This window comes from Talpa occidentalis, unplaced genomic scaffold, assembly GCF_014898055.3.
Source record: "Talpa occidentalis isolate TD23 unplaced genomic scaffold, MPIMG_talOcc4v2.1 talOcc4.7, whole genome shotgun sequence".
In the NCBI taxonomy this organism is placed as follows: Eukaryota; Metazoa; Chordata; class Mammalia; order Eulipotyphla; family Talpidae; genus Talpa; species Talpa occidentalis.
In genome coordinates this window covers 925,479-942,468 of record NW_023605083.1, presented here as the reverse complement: position 1 = coordinate 942,468, position 16,990 = coordinate 925,479, and the positions used below count along the sequence as shown (strand labels likewise).

Genomic DNA, 16,990 nt, shown 5'->3' with positions numbered 1-16,990 from the left:
TTGGAGAGGCTCGCGGGCCGACCCGGCGGCGGGGACCCCAGCGCGCGCGCATGCGCGGCCGCCCCGCCGCCGTCCCGGCGTGCCGCGCGCGGGGGCGGGACTTCCTCCCTCGAGGCGGGGCTTCCTGTCCGTGGGGCGGGACTTCCGGCCGCGGACCCCGAGGCTCGCGGAGCGGGCGGCGCGGGGCGCTGAGGGGCGCTGAGGGGCGCTGAGGGGCGCTGAGGGGCGCTGAGGGGCGCCGGCGGGTGAGCGTGCGGCGCGGGCGGGCGCTGCGGCCGCCAGGGTCGGCGCCGAGGGCCGCGGGGAAGGCGCCGGCGAGGACCCGGGCCCGGGGCGCTCCGCTGGGCCGGGCCGGGAGGGCGTCGCCCCTGGCGGTGTCTGCCCCGGCGCGGCGCCGGTGTCCGCTCGGAACGCGCTGCGCCGGCGTCTTCCTCCCCGAGCTCTCCTCCCCAGGGCAGTGTCCCGCGGACGGCGTCCTCCGCCGGGGGTGCTCGCGCGGGCCGGGGGTGGGGGTCGGGGGGGCCTGGTGGCGGCGCCCCACCCAGCGGGCCGCTCCTGCGCTCCGGGCACCGAGGGCCGAGCTCGGGGCTCTGTCCCGTGCGGGCCTCCCCGTTCCCGCCGTCCTGACGGCCGCCCAGCGGCTTGGCGGTGGGAAGGGAGACCGCGGGGCCTGCGGCTCTGCCCCCCTCCCTGCCACGCAGCCTCAGAGCAGGCCCTCGCGGGCTTCAGCGCTGGGCTGAGCGGGGCTGAGTCCTTGGGGCAGGAGCGGGTGAGGCTCCCACCGCCCACAGGCGCTCGCGTCAGAGAGAAGGGCCGCAAAGCCGCGCCTTTTAACGCTGGGTGGTGTCTCTTGGAGGCAGCAGACGCCATGGATGTAGATGCCGAAAGAGAAAAGATAGCGAAGGAGATCAAGGAGCTGGAGAGGATTTTGGACCCCGGCTCCTCGAGGATCGACGTGGAGGTCTCGGAGTCAAGTCTCGGTTCAGACTCTGACGCAGGTGAGCCCCATGTGCTGGGCCTCCTGGGCCGGGACTGGGTCCACCCTTGCAGCCGTCAGCCATGTCGCACCACGATGCTGCTGGGCCACCTTTGCTGCCTGGGCAGCTTGTCACCATCTGTGCTGACCGGCCCTGAGCCGCTGGCTGAGTGTGCCCTGCCGGATGCATCGGGCTGCCCTGGAGGAGGGCCGGCTGCTCTCAGGAATCAAAGGCTCCAGAGCTCTGTGCACGCCTGCTCTCGCTCGGACAGCCGCCACACTCCATCCCAGGGCTCAGTCAGCAGTCAGGCTTTATCTGGGGCGCCTGCTGCCAAGGCTCACACTTGCCCCACAGGCTCCCTGGGCCTCATTACTCCTCGTGCAGCCCTGACCAGAGGCTGGCCTGCAGAGTCCTGACAGTCCCCGTGCCCTGCAGGCCTGCGGGATGCTTTATATTAGATTGCCTTCAGTCAGGGCAGGGTGCTCGGCTGAGGGCACGGCTGGGGAAGAAGACCTGGTGACTCCAGCCTTCCCCAAGGACTTCCTGGCTCTGGGCTCCTGCCCCTTCCTCAGCTGCGGCTTCGGCCGATGGGGCTCGTGTGGCCCTGCCAGCTGCCCTTGCCCATGCCCATTCTAACACGGTGTGCTTGCCCCCCCGCAGACTCGTCGTGCAATGAGGACTCAGATGCTGTCGGCCTCTCAATCTCGGTAACTACCGGCCTGAGCCGGCCGTGCCCCTCAACAGGCCCGGGGGGCTTTCCTCCTTCACAAAGCGACGCGTGTTGTTGGTGAGATGGAGCGTCACAAAGTATTTCTCACCAGGGTTTCGTTGGCCTCATAAAAAGCATCTCTAGTAGTTTGGCTTCTGCATCTCCTGACTTCCCAGCCCTGCACTGACCCGTGCGGTCACGGGTGGCGTCACATGTGGAGGTGGCAAGCAGCCCGCCTGCATCCTGCCCCCTGCCGCTCACTGCTCTGGGCAGGGGGATGGTCACTGCATGTGGTGGTTGTCACGTGGGGACACCACGTGTTCTTGCCAGAACCGTCTGGCAAGCAACGTGCAGCTTTGCTCACCACCGTGGCGCTGGTCTTGGAGTTGCGTGTTACCTTGGAAGGTTTCTGCAACGTGTTTTTTTCCTCCTAAGTCCATGGGCTTGGGCTGCCGCCATGGCTCCGTGGCACTTTGGTGTCCCAGCTTCCATAGGCATTTGGGTCACTTTGCATTTCTAGCATGGCTGGCACGGCAGGGCCCCCTCAAGGCTCTTGCTACCTGTCACCCGTCAGTGATGAAAACAAAGGGAGTGCCTTATGCTCCCGAGTCTGGGGAGTTGCTCACCACAAAACGGGAAAGCGACTCCCCCCACCCCCACCCCCACTGTCCTTGGGGCAGAATCTTGTGTGTTGGACTCGGGAGTATCTCAGGCTCTCCACAGTCCTGCCACCCGGAGGCTCTGTGCTTCCTTCCTAGGCTAGGGTGACCTCAGACAGGCGCTCAAGGCGGGGAGAGCGGGTGCACACCTCACTTCCTCCCCACCCTTCCCTGCGTGTAACCAGGAAGAAGAGCGGTGGGGTGAAGCCAGCAACGACGAGGACGACCTCAAAGAGAAGGCGCTCCCCGAAGACCCAGAGACGTGCTTACAGCTGAACATGGTCTACCAGGAGGTCATCCAGGAGAAGCTGGCCGAGCTCAGTCTGCTGCTGGCCCAGAACCGGGAGCAGCAGGTGGGATGGGGGTCTGGCCCGGAGCCCCGCGCCCTGCCAGGCCTCTGGGCAGGCCCGCTCCCCAGCTGCCCGGGTCCCCTGGCCCACGCAGGGTCTCTTGTCACAGGAGGAGCTGGCCTGGGACCTGGCTGGATCCAAGGGCCCCAGGGTGAAGGACGGCAGGAGCCTGCCCCCAAACATGTACATCGGGCACTTCATGAAGCCTTACTTCAAGGACAGGGTCACCGGCGTGGTGAGTGGCCAAGACTCAGCTATTCGCCTCGGGGGGCTCTTTGCGGCTGGCTGAACTGCCTGGGTCCTTCAGGACCACGGTGTCGGAGTTCCCTCTCCCCGGTCCGTTGGCGATGACCGAGTACCCTGGCCAAGGAGGGCTGCTCCACGGATACGCTCCCAGGTGTTCCCTGGGGAGGGGTCACCAGGACCCCCCGGGTGCCGACCACAGCCCTGCCCTCCCAGCCACCCCAGTGCAGTGGCCTGGCCTACTGCCCTGCATCTGTTGGGAGCCCAGGGCTGCTCATGAGGCAGCAGGGCTGGGTGTCCGAGGAGACGGGGGGTCCTGGGACCTGGGGAGGGCTCTGGAGGGAAATGCTGGGCCCTTCAGGTGAACGCTTCTGGGCCTGGTCCAGGTCGTGACCTCCATCCCTGACAGGGACCTCCTGCCAATGACGACACTCGGGAGAAGGCGGCCCAGGGCATCAAGGCCTTCGAGGAGCTCTTGGTGACCAAATGTAAGTGCTGTCCTCAGCATCCACCGAACTCAGGCTCCCGGGGCCATCGCCACCCCGGCCCCCAGGGTGCGCAAGGTCCTCAGGCCTCTCCTGTGAGGCCTCGGCCCCAGGACCGACCGTGCAGGCCCCCCTTGTGTCAAGCAGGCTCTTCATGAGGGTGTGGCTGGGTGTGGGGCATCCTTCGGCGTGGCCGGGGCTCCACGTCTTCGGTGGGGGCTCTACAGAGAGCCCTCGAAGAGAAGGGGTGCCTCTGCTCCAGGGCTCCATGCATGCCCTTGACCTCCTATCCCTCAGGGAAGAGCTGGGAGAAGGCTTTGCTGAGGAAGTCTGTGGTGAGTGGCCGCCTGCAGCGCCTGCTTCAGCCCAAGCTACTGAAGTAAGTCCAGAGCGCGGGGGCCCATGTCCCCGCTCAGTAGTCGAGTCAGGCTCTGGCTCGCGACTGGCCCTTCCCTGCTGGGTCCCAGCTCATGTGGGGGGAGGGGCTGACCCCCAGCCTCCCCTGAAGGAGGCAGCCCGGCGTCAGGGTCACGTGTGGGAGGGCCAGGTTAGCCCAGCGGCCACATTGACTTGTGCGGCTCAGGTTTGTGCTCTGGTCCAGGCCTTAGTTTCCACCTGGGGGTTGGGGGCTGGCTGACCCGAGACTTGCTCTGTGCGTCCCCACCAGCTTGGACGGGTGACCACGTCACGGCATCTGGCTGGGCAGGGAGGGGAGGGGGAGAGGGGACTCGGCTGCCTGTGGCTGGCTGTGGGGTCTGGGTTGCTACTGCAACACTCGGTGTTGCCCAGACTGGGGAAAGCCGCCTCATCCCTGCCAGTGGAGCAGATGTTTACGTTGCAGGAGGTTGTGGGCCATGAGCCCGCCTCTGGCCTCACTGCCGGGTGTGAAGGGAAGCGTCTGCCATTCCTCCATGCATGCAGGGTGCAGTGCTGGGTGTGGGACCCGCGCTCCAAGGTGGGGGTGGCCACCTGTTTCCACCCGTGTCAGCAAACATTGTGGGGCCCTGGGGATGGACCCCAGGGAGGGGTGCTGCTGCGGCGAGGGTGCTCCTGCAGCGAGGAGAGCATTAACTGCCCCCCCCACAGTGGTCCGCCTCTGCTTCACGCCCGGCTCTGTCCCAGTGTGCGCGTGAGCGGGGTGGGGTCACTCAGCCCCGACGCCTCTGCGGTGCCTATAGGCTCGAGTACCTGCACCAGAAACAGAGCCGCGTCAGCAGCGAGGCGGAGAGACAGGTCCTGGAAAAGCAGGCCAAGGAGGCCGAGCGTGAGGTCCAAGAGATCAAGTGAGAGGGCTCGCAGGGGAGGTGGGCCAGGGGCTGCCAGGGAGGCTGCCAGGTGCAAGCCCTCGCCCTTTTCTAGCCAGCTCCCTGAGGAGGCCTTGCTGGGGGACAGGCTGGACAGCCACGACTGGGAGAAGATCGCCAACGTGAATGTGAGCGCGGCGGCCCCGAACAGCGGCGGTTCTTCTGTCCCAGGTCGGGGGGGCACCTGGGGTGGGGGAGGCTGCCGCACCTGGACTGTGGCCTCAGCAGTTCCCTCCTTTGGCAACACATGCGTCCAGTGGTGCGGGTCGGTCTCTGGATCCTCCCTGCTGGCGTGCGGCACCTTTCCCAGGGTGGGCGGTCCCAAGAGCCTCGGGCTTCGCTCGGAGCCACACCTGTGTCTGCCTCTGCGAGCCTCGCTTCTGGGCCAGGCCGTCCCTTGGCACCTGCCCATTGCCCCATGTGCCACGCTCGGGCGTCAGAGCAGCGGCCAGCAGCCTGGTTTCTCTGTCGGTGCAGTTTGAAGGGGGCCGGGGTGCAGAGGAGATCCGGAAGTTCTGGCAGAACTGCGAGCACCCCAGCATCAACAAGCAGGAGTGGGGCGGGCAGGAAGTGGAGCAGCTGAAGGCCCTCGCAGCCAGGCACGGGCACTTGGACTGGCAGAAGATCGCCGAGGAGCTGGGAGTAAGGACGGAACGGGGAGGGGACTGACCTCGAGGGCCGTGTCACCCTCGAACTGAGCCAGGCCCTCTTTGGGGTCTAGGGACCCTCGGCGCCGTGGCATTTGTCCCACTGCTGTTGCGGGTCAGTGCTCTGGGGGGGTGACCTGCCTGCTGCCCTAGCCTGTTTCCCCGCCCGCCTCTGAGGGCTCGCCGGGCACCCACGCACACGTCCTCAGAAACCTTGCGCCCGGGGGTCCTCCCATCACCTCTGAGTCCCCCCCCTGCCCCGTGCTGCTATCCCCATCGCACTCAGCAGTGTTTGCTTCGTGGCGTTTGGGTCCTGTTCTGCGGACAGCTCGGGCGGGGACCCTCTCTTATATAGATTTTTTTTTTTTTTTTATAAAGACTTACGCATTTATACAAACACTGGGTAGAGTCAGAAGCACAGGAGGGTGAGAGGATTCACCAGAGCCAGTGCGGGGACCAGAACAGGCAGACTGATGAAGTACACTGCTGAGGGGAGCAGCGAGCGCTGCAGGAGAGGTCTGCGCGCCATGTGGGACCCTCTCCCGGCGGCCGGGGATTGAACTGGCGCTGCAGAGGCTGCGGGCAGCTTCGCAGCCCAGTGCTCAACAGCTGCACCACCAGGGGAGGCCCTCCTGCATAGGTTTTAGACGCCTCTTTGCCGAGGTTACACAGGGCGGCCCTCAGCTGGGCTGCTGGGAGTCAGCGCCATCTGGCCGGGGTCCTGAGGGGCTGCGTGGCGTCCGTGTGTTAGTGTGTGGCCGTGACGGCCGAGCATGTGTGTGCAGCACCCAGAGCCATATGAGTTCCATCACAGCCGAGGAAAGCCCCAGAGCCCCAGGGACGCCTGTTGGCCTGAGCCTGCCCATTGTGCCTCCGGCTGGGGCTCTCAAGTGCTTGGTTCTGGCGCCACGTCGAGGCCCTGTTTCGACGGAGCAGCTCTAGGGTCAGGGCAGCTTTGAGAGAAGGGGAGCGAGGGCTCGCGCGCACTCGCCCGCACTTATGTACCCTGGCCTTGTCATCACGTGCCACCAAGGTGGACCTGCTGGGCACGGTGGCGTTGCCCGAAGACCACAGCTGACGTCAGGTGTCTCACTGGCAAGCACTTGGTTTGGGTAGATGCTTTGTTTTGAGAACCCTCGTTAGGGTGCAGAGCCTGGCCTGTGCCTGCTGGTCTTTTCCCCCAACGTGGCAAGGGTGTGTCCCTCGGGAGCTGCTGGCCACCTGAGGGATAGGGAGGTTCAAGTCACGCTCACCAGCTCTTGGAAGCTCCTCGGACATGAGTGGGGACAGATTCGGGCAGATCCGTCACTGTCGGAAGAACCAGAACACGTCCGCGGACGGGGGACGGTCGCCTTGGTGCTGTTCCTGTGGTGTGGGAGCCGCCCCCTGGCTGCCCCGCTGCTCCCCAGTGCCGCTTACTGCCCTATGTCAGTCTCCAGATCTCCAGCCAGAGCACAGGGGCTAAGTTTGAAGAGACCTGTGCCAGGCAGCCCCGCTCCGTGGGAGGTCCAGCCGGGTGCTCTCTGCTCTCCCCACAAGGCCCCAGTAGGCGTCGATGGCTGCTGCACGGGGCTGGCCCTGCCCTGACAGTGCTGGCATGTCCTACCTGGCAGACCCGTCGCAGCGCCTTTCAGTGCCTGCAGAAGTACCAGCAGCACAACCCGGCGCTGAAGCGCAAGGAGTGGACGGAGGCCGAGGACCGCATGCTCAGCCAGCTGGTGCAGGAGATGCGTGTGGGCAGCCACATCCCCTACCGCCGCAGTGAGTGGGCGCCTGCCCAGCGCAGGTCGCTTAGGCGGGTCCCGAGGGTAGTTGAGGGCAGGGGAGGGCGTAGGGGTCGGCGTTCCCAGGCATCCCACAGCCCGGTCCTCGTGATCAGGGGGACTCCCGCCTGCGGCCTGCGCCTGGTGACCCAGGACGGGCCCTCTGTCCCCAGTTGTCTACTACATGGAGGGCCGGGACTCCATGCAGCTCATCTACCGCTGGACCAAGAGCCTGGACCCCAGCCTAAAGAAGGGGTCCTGGGCACCCGAGGAAGATGCGGTGAGTTAGCAGGACCCGGGAGCCCGTGCTCTGGGGTCACCAACACCGAGGGTGGCCGTTGGGCCCTGAGCTCCCCTTTAAGTTCAGGCCGGGGCCTGGCTGCCTGAGGAGGTGCATTGCCTGCTGCCTTCCCGCAGAAATTGCTTCAAGCAGTTGCCAAATACGGGGAGCAGGATTGGTTTAAGATCCGGGAGAAGGTGCCAGGTAGGAGCGATGCCCAGTGCCGAGATCGGTGAGTTGGACAGCACTGGGCGGGGCCTGCGGGCTTGCTGATGGGGGGGGCACTGGGCGGGGCCTGCAGGCTCGCTGATGGGGGCGGGTGGCCACTGGGCTTGGCCTGCATGCCTGCTCAAGGACATGCTCCCGTGGGCAGGGGCGAGGGCGATGTGCGGGCACAGCAGATGGTGTGGCCAGGGCTGGGCTGGCCCACGGCAGGTGGCTGCTTGTTTCCAAGCCAGACTTGGCATCGCCGATGCTGGTGGTGGGTTCCCCAAGCCCTGTGGTCTCGGCCTCGCCCCCAGGCCACTCCCAGCAGCTGAGCGTGCAGACCGCCGGGTCAGCCCTGAGCACCCCGATCTCAGTTTTAGGGTGTTGGGGCTTCGCGCCGCCGTCACCGTCAGTTTGAGAACGCTCTGAGCCCCTGACAGAGAACCCGCTCTCCACACCGGGAAACAGGCAGGGCTGAGTGGCTGTTACTCTAGGAAGTGGGCGCCGGGGTGCCGGCCAGGGCGTCCGCAGGCCCTTCCCTGTGCGAGGCCACCTTGGGCACACTGGCCCGGCGCCTCATAACAGACCAGTGTCGGGGGCCGCAAGGGGGCGCTGCGCCCCAGGAAGGGCACCTGTGGCAGACCCTTAGCCCTACTGCCGACCGGCCGCCCTACCCCGCCTGGCCAAGCGGTGGGAGAGCCGTGGTGTCCACGCCCAGCTGCGTGGGTGTACGGCGTTAGCCGGCCCAAGGGACGAGGACAGGGTGGGCCTGCGCGTCTGCGTGGCGTGCCCGCTGCTCACGCCCCCACATGGCACGGCACTGCGGGGGCGGCCGCCTCCCACGTCTGTCCCACCAGCAGGGTGTGAGGCCCCCACTTCCCGCGCCCTGGTCAGCGTTCGCTGTTCCACGTGTCCCACCCCAGGGCGCGAGGGAGGGTCTCCTCCAGGCTGAGGTCGGGTTCCCAGGCCGGCGCGGCCGCCTGTCTCCTCTGCGAGCGTCTGCACGCGCCCCGGCCCCCGCTGCAGCTGGCCTTCCCCGGGCTGCTGCTTAGAGCGGGGACCTGGCAGCCCTCGCGGCCTGGGGCCCGGTGCAGGAAGGGCCCGCGCCCTGCTTGTGCCCGCGCTTTGGGCACTGCTTTGTGGAAAGCGCGGTGAAGACCAGGCCGGCGGGCACGTCTCAGCCTCTGAGGCGCCCCTTTCCCCACGTGTGCCTGCAGGTATCTCAGGAGGCTGCACTTCAGCCTGAAGAAGGGGCGCTGGACTCCCAAAGAGGAGGAGAAGCTGCTTGAGTTGATCGAGAAACACGGTGTGGGTGAGCCCCTGCTCCCCCAGGGCGCGCCCCGGGCTGGCGGTCGCGGCTCTGCTGGCAGTGACCGTTCTTGCAGCTGACGAGCCATCCCCACCCCAGACGGCCTGGGGGGAAGGACAGACAGAAGGACGCGCGCCTCCGCCAGCTGTTCTGGGGAGAGGCGGCGCATTCATGTCGGGCGTCCAGTAAATTTCACGCCAGCGGTTTTCTCTCCGTGACACGTCCTGCTGCCCAGCACCCGGGGCGCCGGCATGGCTCCCGCTGCCACTGTGACCCCTGGGCAGGGCTGCCCCCCCCCGAGTCCACGGAGGGACCCTGAGTGGCCGGAGCGAGCCGGGGCTGACAGCGCAGCCCCACTCACCTGGACCACATGTCCACGGGCGAGAGCCGGGGTGCAGGTTGCCAGGTCCAGGGGCATGTACAACCCGGAGGCCAGGGCCAGGCATGGTCCAGTGCCCCATGACAGCCGCCCCCGGCCTGTCACATGGGAAGCCGCTGCAGGGGCACGTGCCCCCCTTGGCGCACCCCGTCAGAACACTCATGGGGCTGAGGGAGACCCAGCCGCTCGTCCAGCCTCGGGGACGTGGGTGCAGTGTGTGGCCGCCCAGCCCTGTCCCGCTGCAGGCTAGGGCCCGTCTGCGGTACTCGGGTGTGGGGAGGGGAGCTGTCGGCCACGCGGCCAGCTCGCGGGTCAGCGCCGTGCGAGCAGCCCTCGTCCGCTTGTGTAGGTCACTGGGCAAAAATAGCTGCGGAACTGCCCCATCGGACGGGCTCCCAGTGCCTCAGCAAGTGGAAGATCATGGTCAGGGTGAGCACGGAGGCCTGTCGGCGGTGCGGGGGTGGGGCGGCCCGGTTCCTAGCCCGGCGTCTTCCGGGAGGCCAGCTGGGAGGGCGAGCTTCTGCAGACGGGCTGGCCGGGGAGCCGCAGCCCCAGAGTGCCCTCTCCCCGCAGAAGCAGGCGGCGGCGGCGGCGGCGGCGGCGGCCCCTGCGCAGCGTGCGCTGGAGCTCCAGCAGCGGGGGCTCCAGCAGCGGGGCCTCCAGCAGCAGCAGCAGCAGCAGCAGCAGCAGCAGCGGGGACAGCGAGAACTCAGAAGCAGAGGAAGCACCAGAGGCCCAGGAGGACGGCCAGGCCCTGCCTCCAGCCCAGCGCTCTGTGCCAGACATGGACCTCTGGGTCCCCACCAGGCCGAGCGCCCACCATCTGTGGCGAGGAGGGGCAGGGGCCTGGCCAGGACGGCCTGCTGCCCACCCTATCCCTGCCCCTGGCTCCAGGGCGACCCAGGGTGGCCTCGGGGAAACTGGCATCACAGGCCTGGCTCCCGGGGAGGAGGCATGCCGGGCACACACTCTCTCGGGGACCCCCAGTGCCAGCCCGAGAGCAGGCGCGTCTCCACGCTTGGCAGACACTCAGCCTCAGGGCTCAGAGGAGACCGTGGATGAGGTAGGCCCCTGGTGCACCCCAGCTCGGGCGTGTTGGGCAGGGCCGCTTGGGGATCTGGGCTGGCGCTCGGAGACGCAGGGACGGGCAATCTTGTGCCCATCATGTCTCCAGGCTGGGGTGGGCCCCTCGCGCTCACCCCAGCAGCTGCTCCTCCAGCCTCACGGGGCCGTGCCTCGGGTGCCCAAGCTCAAGCTGGCGGCTCCGAGTCCCTGGCCTGTTGGCTGTGAAAGCTGCAGGGCCAAGCAGGGCTGGCAACAGCGTGTGGCCTGGGGGGCCATCTGCTTCGTCCGAGGTGCCGCTCGGGGCTTATCAGCTCTGCCCACACTGGTGCTGGCCCGGCTGGTCTGTCCTGGCACGGGCTGGAGGTTCACGCTGACGCCAGGGGACCCCGGGCATGTGCACACCCACTGGTCCTGGGCTGCGGCCCCCTCCATGCCACCCAGATGCAGCTGCTGTTCAGCCTATTGTGGGCGTTGGAGCCACCGCTCGGGGCTGGCTGCAGCCCAGTGGGGCGGGGGCGTGGGTCAGGCCCTCGACACCCCTTCCTTTGGGGGAGGCCCTGCCAGGGCCACCATCTCCAGATCCAGAGCATGTTCCCGCACCCTGGGGGCACGTGGCTGTCGGGGTCTGCACCAGGCAACGTGAGTGACCCCGGCGGGGACCTGTGCCCACCCGGCCTCACGCTGTCTCTTGTCAGAGTGGGAGGCGGCCACTGAGAGTGCCCCTGGCGACCGTGCTGCAGGTGCTCAGGGCCAACACGACCGCCTGGTGCCGGCCGCTGGTAAGGCCCGCTGTGCCCCACCCATCTGCGCATCTTACCCAGCCCTACCCGACGGGGGACGCAGGCCACGGGGCAACCTGGAGCTGGGTGTGGCCAGGAGGCCCACATGCCCTCTACCCCTGCAGAAGCAGCGGCTGAGGCGGCCCCGCCTGCCTGGCCTCCCCCCAGGAACCAACCCCGGTGGTGGCAGCAGCACTGCCAGGCCATGTAGGCAGCAGCCACGCCGGGGACGCGCCCTGCAGAACAGGCTCCTGGACCGCCAGCTACTGATGGCCGTGAGCCCCTGGGTGGGCGACATCATCCTGCCCTGCCCTCCCCAGAGGCTCCTCAGGGTGCACACTCGAGGTACTGCCTGGGGCCCTAGAGGGGGGCCAGAGGAGAGGGCTGAGGGGGACCACAGGCCTGAGGAGGCTGCGCCTGCCTGCTGGGTAGAGACCATGTCGTCTCCTCTTCCCAGCATCCCGCCCAGACACAGCGGGCGGTCATTGGGGCAGGACCTGGCATGCGGCGCTCAGCCCACACTGGGGGTGCATGGGGGCCACTCCTGGGCTCCGGGCTGCCCCCTTCTCCAGGGCCAGCTGCACCTGCTCTCTGGTCCTCGCCCCCACACCGTGGGTCTGGGGTCCGTGGGAGGGGGCCCTTGGCACACCTGGCATGTCCTTGTCCCCTCAGCCGACCGTGTCCGGGAGCAGCTGCAGGACGCCCGCCTGGCCAGCACCCCGGTGTTCGCCCTCTTCATCCAGGTGAGTGTCACCCCGTGGCCTTGGGTGGCGCCGTCCGTCCACGTCAGCTGGTGCTCAGAAGCTCTGGGTCCTGCACCAGGGTCTTCGGTGGCCTTTGTGACGCGGAGGGGACGGCCGGGAGCAGCGTCCCTGCTCAGTCCGCCAAGCCGGGCCCAGTGTGTCCGGAGGCTGCGGGGAGGGAGCCTGGACACAGCGCGCGCTGCCCATGTTGACCCAAGGGCCGGATGTTGGGCTAGGCCGCGCGCCCCAGGGCCATGCCAGACGCCAGAAGACTCGGTGGGGGCTGGCCCGGAGCCCGCAGACCTCTCACGCATGCTGCTCTGCACCTCAGCTCCTCCAGATCGACACGGCGGGCTGCATGGAGGTCGTGCGCGAGAGGAGGGAGCCGTTGCCGCCTCAGCGGGTGAGGAGGCCCGGGAGGTGCATCTGTCAGCCAGGGAGGGGCAGGGGCAGCCACCTGGGCAACTGCCTCCAGCCCTGCACTGCCCACCCCTGCCGCCGCCTGCCCAGTGTGGGCCCCGCTCCCAGCCCCGGCTGCCGTGAGAGGCGCATCCTTGAGCCCGTCGGGGGGAGATGCAACTGGGGACTCCCGTCTCAGCCTGAACGCGGCTGCCTGCCCCCCCCCCCCCCGCCCCACTGCCCCGCAGCGGGCTCAGCCAAGGGCGCCTTCAGGTGGAGCCATCTCTCAAGGGAGCCCAGGCACCCCGGGGTGTCCAGGCTGACAGCGGCCTCTGAGGGCGCAGAGCTGTGGGGGCAGGCTCTGTGCTGCTGGGGTGGGGAGCAGAGAGGGAGATTCGGGTCCCGGGACTCTCAGAGGTGCCGACGGGCCTTTCTTTGCAGGCGCCATCGAGTGCCCAGAAGACCCCAGGTACCTACTGCCCAGCTCTCGGCTGTTGGCGTCCAGCGCGGGGCAGAGCTGTTTCGGCGCTGGCGTTGCCGGTGGGCCTTCCGCAGCCTGGCGGCCCCAGGGCCAGGGGCCCGGCCCCAGCACAGGACAGGCTGACGCGAGCAGGCGGGCGCTCGGGTGTCAGATCCGCCGCACGGCACTGGGACGCAGCCCTGCCTGCCTGCGGACCCAGCGCGGGCCTGGGTGCTTGGGTGGGGCAGGCGCTGGCCTCCAGGGAGCCTGGCTCAGAGGCTACTCAAGGCTGAAGTGGGTCGGGGGGGCACGTGGGCCCGCCGGCAGTGTGTCCTGTCCCCACGCAGGTGGCCTCGTCCCCGACGCGCCAGCCCGGGAGGCCGGCAAGAAGAGCACCAGCCACGGAGGCGGGACCCCGCAGGCCTGCAGGGCAGCCTCCGCCACACAGACGCCCCCGCCGGCCCCAGGGGGCCCCCGGCCCAAGCCCAAGACGGTGTCTGAGCTGCTTCGCGAGAAGCGCCTGCGGGAGGCCCGTGCGAGGAAGGCCGCCCTGGGCCCCGCCGTGCTCCCGCCACCTCTGCTGGTCCCGCCTGTGCTGCTCCGGCCCTCCGGCCCCGGGGCTCCTGCGGCCGCAGCCAGGGGAGCGGGACCCTCTGTCCTGCCTGCCTTCAACCTGGCCACGGCCTCAGTGAGGGCCCCAGTTCCCACATCTGAGCTCCCCCACCCTGCTGTCTCCAGGGCACCAGCTCTGGACCCCGGGCGCGCCCCAGAGAGCAGCCCACCCGGCGGTCTCGGGCAGTCTCAGGCCCCCGCCACCTGCCAGAAGCAAGGCCCGCCCGAGCTGCCTGCCCAGCCGCCCAGCCTGCCTCCGGCTCTGAGCACACCCAAGGGCGTGCCTCATGCGGTGACCAGCACCTCGTTGTCCATCACGTGGGTGCTGACGGCACAGGGGCTGCTCCCCGTGCCAGCCATGCTGGGCCTTCCCGGGCCAGCAGCGCCCTCTGACCCCAAAGCGCTGGTGGTGGCCCTGCCCCCAGGCGTGACCAGGACGCACGCAGGCCAGGGCCCCCAGCTCCTTGGGCAGAGCCACCCTGGACAGCTCCCGGTGACTAAGGACACAGCGTCATGTGCCTCCGCCCTGCCAGCCCCTTCGTCATCCCAGAATTCTGCAGGAGGGGACAGTGACATGGCCTGTGCCCCAGGGGAGGCTGGGGAGTCAGCGGCAGCCGGGACATCCTCCCAGGCCGTCTTCCTGCCTGAGCGCCCTCAAACGCAGCCTCCCTGCCCCGGCCAGCGGCCTCCAAGCAGCACCTCCTGTCCGGGGAGTGGCCCCAGAGAGACACCAGGGGCCCCAGCAGCAGCAGAGGTGCCCAGAGGACCTCTGGGCCTGGAGAGGCCGCCCGCACCACAGCCCGGACCTGAGAAGGGCACCCTGGACCTGAGCCTCCTCTCCCGGGAAAGCGAGGCGTCCGTGCAGGACTGGCTGAGGGCACAGCAAGGGGTGTGTGTGCCCCCACTGGGCAGCAGACTGCCCTACCTGCCCCCTGCCCTGTGCAGCCTGCGGGCCCTGGCCGGCCTCCTGCTGCAGAAGAAGGCCCTGGAGGGCCGGGCCGTCTCCCTTGGGCCTGCTGGGGCGCTGCCAGCGGCGCTGGGGCAGGTGCGGGGGCAGTTCCAGGACAGCCCGGCCTACCTGCAGCTGAGGGCCCGCTTCCTGGCCGCCTTCACCCTGCCCGCGCTCCTGGCCACCCTGCCCCCGCCCGGCGTGCCCACCACCCTGTTGGCTGCCCCCAGGGCCGCCTCCGACAGCGACAGCGAGAGTGAGGACCATGGCCTGGAGGGCTCTGCCGGCCCCGCCCCTGTGCAGGTAGGTGCCCGCCCAGGGGTGGGTGGGTGGACGAGGCTGCAGAGGAGGAAGCTGGGTCCCCCGGCCGGGGCGTGGCCGTGTCGGTGCTGTGGGAGGCGGGAGGGAGGAGCCTCTGCTCCCTTGCGGGGCCCCTCCCGGGAGGGCCCAGCCCCATGGCCCGGGGAGGGGTCCTGCGTGGGCAGGGGCTCGCGGCAGGGCTGTCCCCAGGTCCCCTGCCTAGTCCTCTGTGGCCAGCCTCCCAGCGGGTCCTCACCCCATGCGGCCCTCCTGCTGCGGCCTGGGGCTGCCTGGAGAGCGGCCTCAGCCGGTTCGTGCCAAACCAGGGTGTGGTGGGAGCCCTGCCCAGTGGGGGCCCCAGAGGGTGCCTGGAACCCCTTCCAGGGGTTCACAGGGGCCTGGGCTGAGCAGGCCCTACACTGCTGTTGCGGGCAGGTGCCCCTGCCCCCACGCCAAGGGCACCCCCCCCTGCGCCATTCTGCAGCCTCCAGCCCGTGCCTGGTCACTGTCTAGTGGGCCCCGGGAGCCGCCCACAGCCACTCTGGGGCAAGTCCCGAGTGAGCTGGGGCCTCGGGCCATCCGGGAAAGCTGCACCTCCCGCCCCTGCGTGTCTTCACCCCACGCGTGCCCACGGGCTCCCCGCAGCCTCCTGTGGGAGCGCTGCCTGTCGGCCGGCGTGAGCACACAGCAACCCCGGGGCCGCTCACCTCCCGTGTGCACGATTTCAGGGGGTCCCTGATGCTGGTGGGGGCGCCGCCCCCTCCTCCCCGGACGGTGCTGACCACCTGGATGTCCTTCGGACGCGGCGCGCCCGGAAGCGGAGGAGGCTGGTGTGACTGCAGGGTGTGTTGGGGGCCACGCAACCCGTGCCCCAGAGGAGGGGCTGTCCCCCTGCTCTGCAGGGCACGCACAGCCAGGCCACTTGTCTGGGGCCAGCTGCCGGCCACCTCCAGGCCTGGCCAGCCCTCGGCTCGCCCAGGTGGCACCCCCAGGGCTGCTGATCGGCATGGCCACCCTGGGCGCTCCTGTCAGGGGTAACGGCCCAGGCATAGGTCCTCGGGCCCTCCTGGGGGAGAACTGTCCAGACCAAATGCCCCCTGGCTCTCCGCGCCTGCCCCGCAGGTCCCACCCCTTAGCCTCAGACGCTTCTCCGGTGGGCCCCGGGGCCCTTGTGCTGCCCCGCGCCTGGTCCTTGTCTCCTGCGCCTGCAAAGCTTGCCCGCCCTCCTTTCCGGTCTGCCCTCGAGACACCCCTATCTCTGTCTTGAGCGCCCCGTGGGCCCAGGGTCCACCTGCCTGCCTTAGCGCGCCCCGCCCTCCCCGGCATCCCCCCGGATTGCCGCAGCCCCGTGTCTTGAGTCAGATGTGCCTGGCCTTTGCGCGCAGGCCCGGCCGGAAGTGGCTCGGCACGGATCAGCCGCCAGCCCGAACCTGGCCAGCAGGTCCCTGTGAACCCCAGCTTGGGCTCCTGGTCCTGGGGTGGGGGGGGGCATCGCTCTTCACGGCCTGGCTCGCCACCTGCCCCCTGTGGCCCAACCCCTGCCCTGGGTGTCCCGTTCTAGGGCCACCCACGCCGGGACGCCCACTGCTGCTGCCGACAGGCTGGACGCCAGGACCCCCGCGGCTCAGGGAGCAGGCGGGGAGGCCCAGCTGGCGGTGACCGCGTTGTCGTGGGCTCGGCTGGTCCCCGAGCACCGCCCGGGCTGTGAAGGAATAAAGAAAATGTTCTATTTTTAATTAAAAAGTAAGCCACAGACTTGTGTCTCGCGCTGAGGTTCGCGGCAGAAGGCCTGGCCGCCTGGACCAGCGGGCCTGCGGCCGGGCTCCCCGGGGGCCGAGGGGGAGCCACTTCCTCTGCCCGCCAGACCACGTCGGCCAGCCCGGGCCGGTTCCCTGGAGCCGGCGGCCACCCGGCCGCCCACAGTCACGGAGGCCTGGGCCGGCCCCCTCCCCGCCCCCGGCGTTGACCAAGCCCAGCGCCCGAGCGTGCACCGTCCCCACTGCAGGCTCCGGGGCGCAGCCTCCCCGCGGCTGCCGCGGCCTCGTGGAAGGTTCCCGCCTCCGGACGGAGAGCAGGTGCGCGGCCCTGGCGCGCCAGCCGGTGCCCCGCTGGCCGCTCCCGGCCGGGGAATCGCATCTCGGGAAGGGGCCTCATGGGGACACGAGGCTGAGCGGCTCTGCCGAGGGCAGGGTGCACCTCCCGGGCCCCGTATTCAGTTTCCCCGAAGGGGCAGGCGGAAGCCCCGGCTGCGGGCTGCTAGGACAGTGTCAGGCCGCTGTCCCCCCTAGGGTGCCCAGCCGCCCTGGCACAGCACCCCCAGAAGTGCGCGGCTGAGCTGCCTGGAGGGAAGCCGAGGGGTGAGGCCGGTGGA

General features: G+C 69.1%; 1 protein-coding gene across 1 annotated transcript; it reads left to right on the top strand.

Moving 5' to 3' along the window:
* The first annotated feature begins 682 nt into the window (after positions 1-682).
* SNAPC4 (small nuclear RNA activating complex polypeptide 4) lies at positions 683-16,363 on the top strand. The gene is made up of 22 exons (XM_037492813.2): positions 683-998; positions 1,638-1,684; positions 2,531-2,698; positions 2,805-2,930; positions 3,348-3,426; positions 3,721-3,802; positions 4,602-4,706; positions 4,783-4,855; positions 5,205-5,369; positions 6,988-7,135; positions 7,311-7,417; positions 7,555-7,649; positions 8,842-8,936; positions 9,662-9,764; positions 9,889-10,375; positions 11,073-11,156; positions 11,282-11,501; positions 11,829-11,899; positions 12,231-12,302; positions 12,740-12,767; positions 13,106-14,622; positions 15,348-16,363. The coding sequence occupies exons 1-22, from the start codon at positions 869-871 to the stop codon at positions 15,453-15,455; spliced, it is 4,110 nt and encodes a 1,369-aa protein (XP_037348710.1). The 5' UTR covers positions 683-868; the 3' UTR covers positions 15,456-16,363.
* Positions 16,364-16,990: the final 627 nt, after the last annotated feature.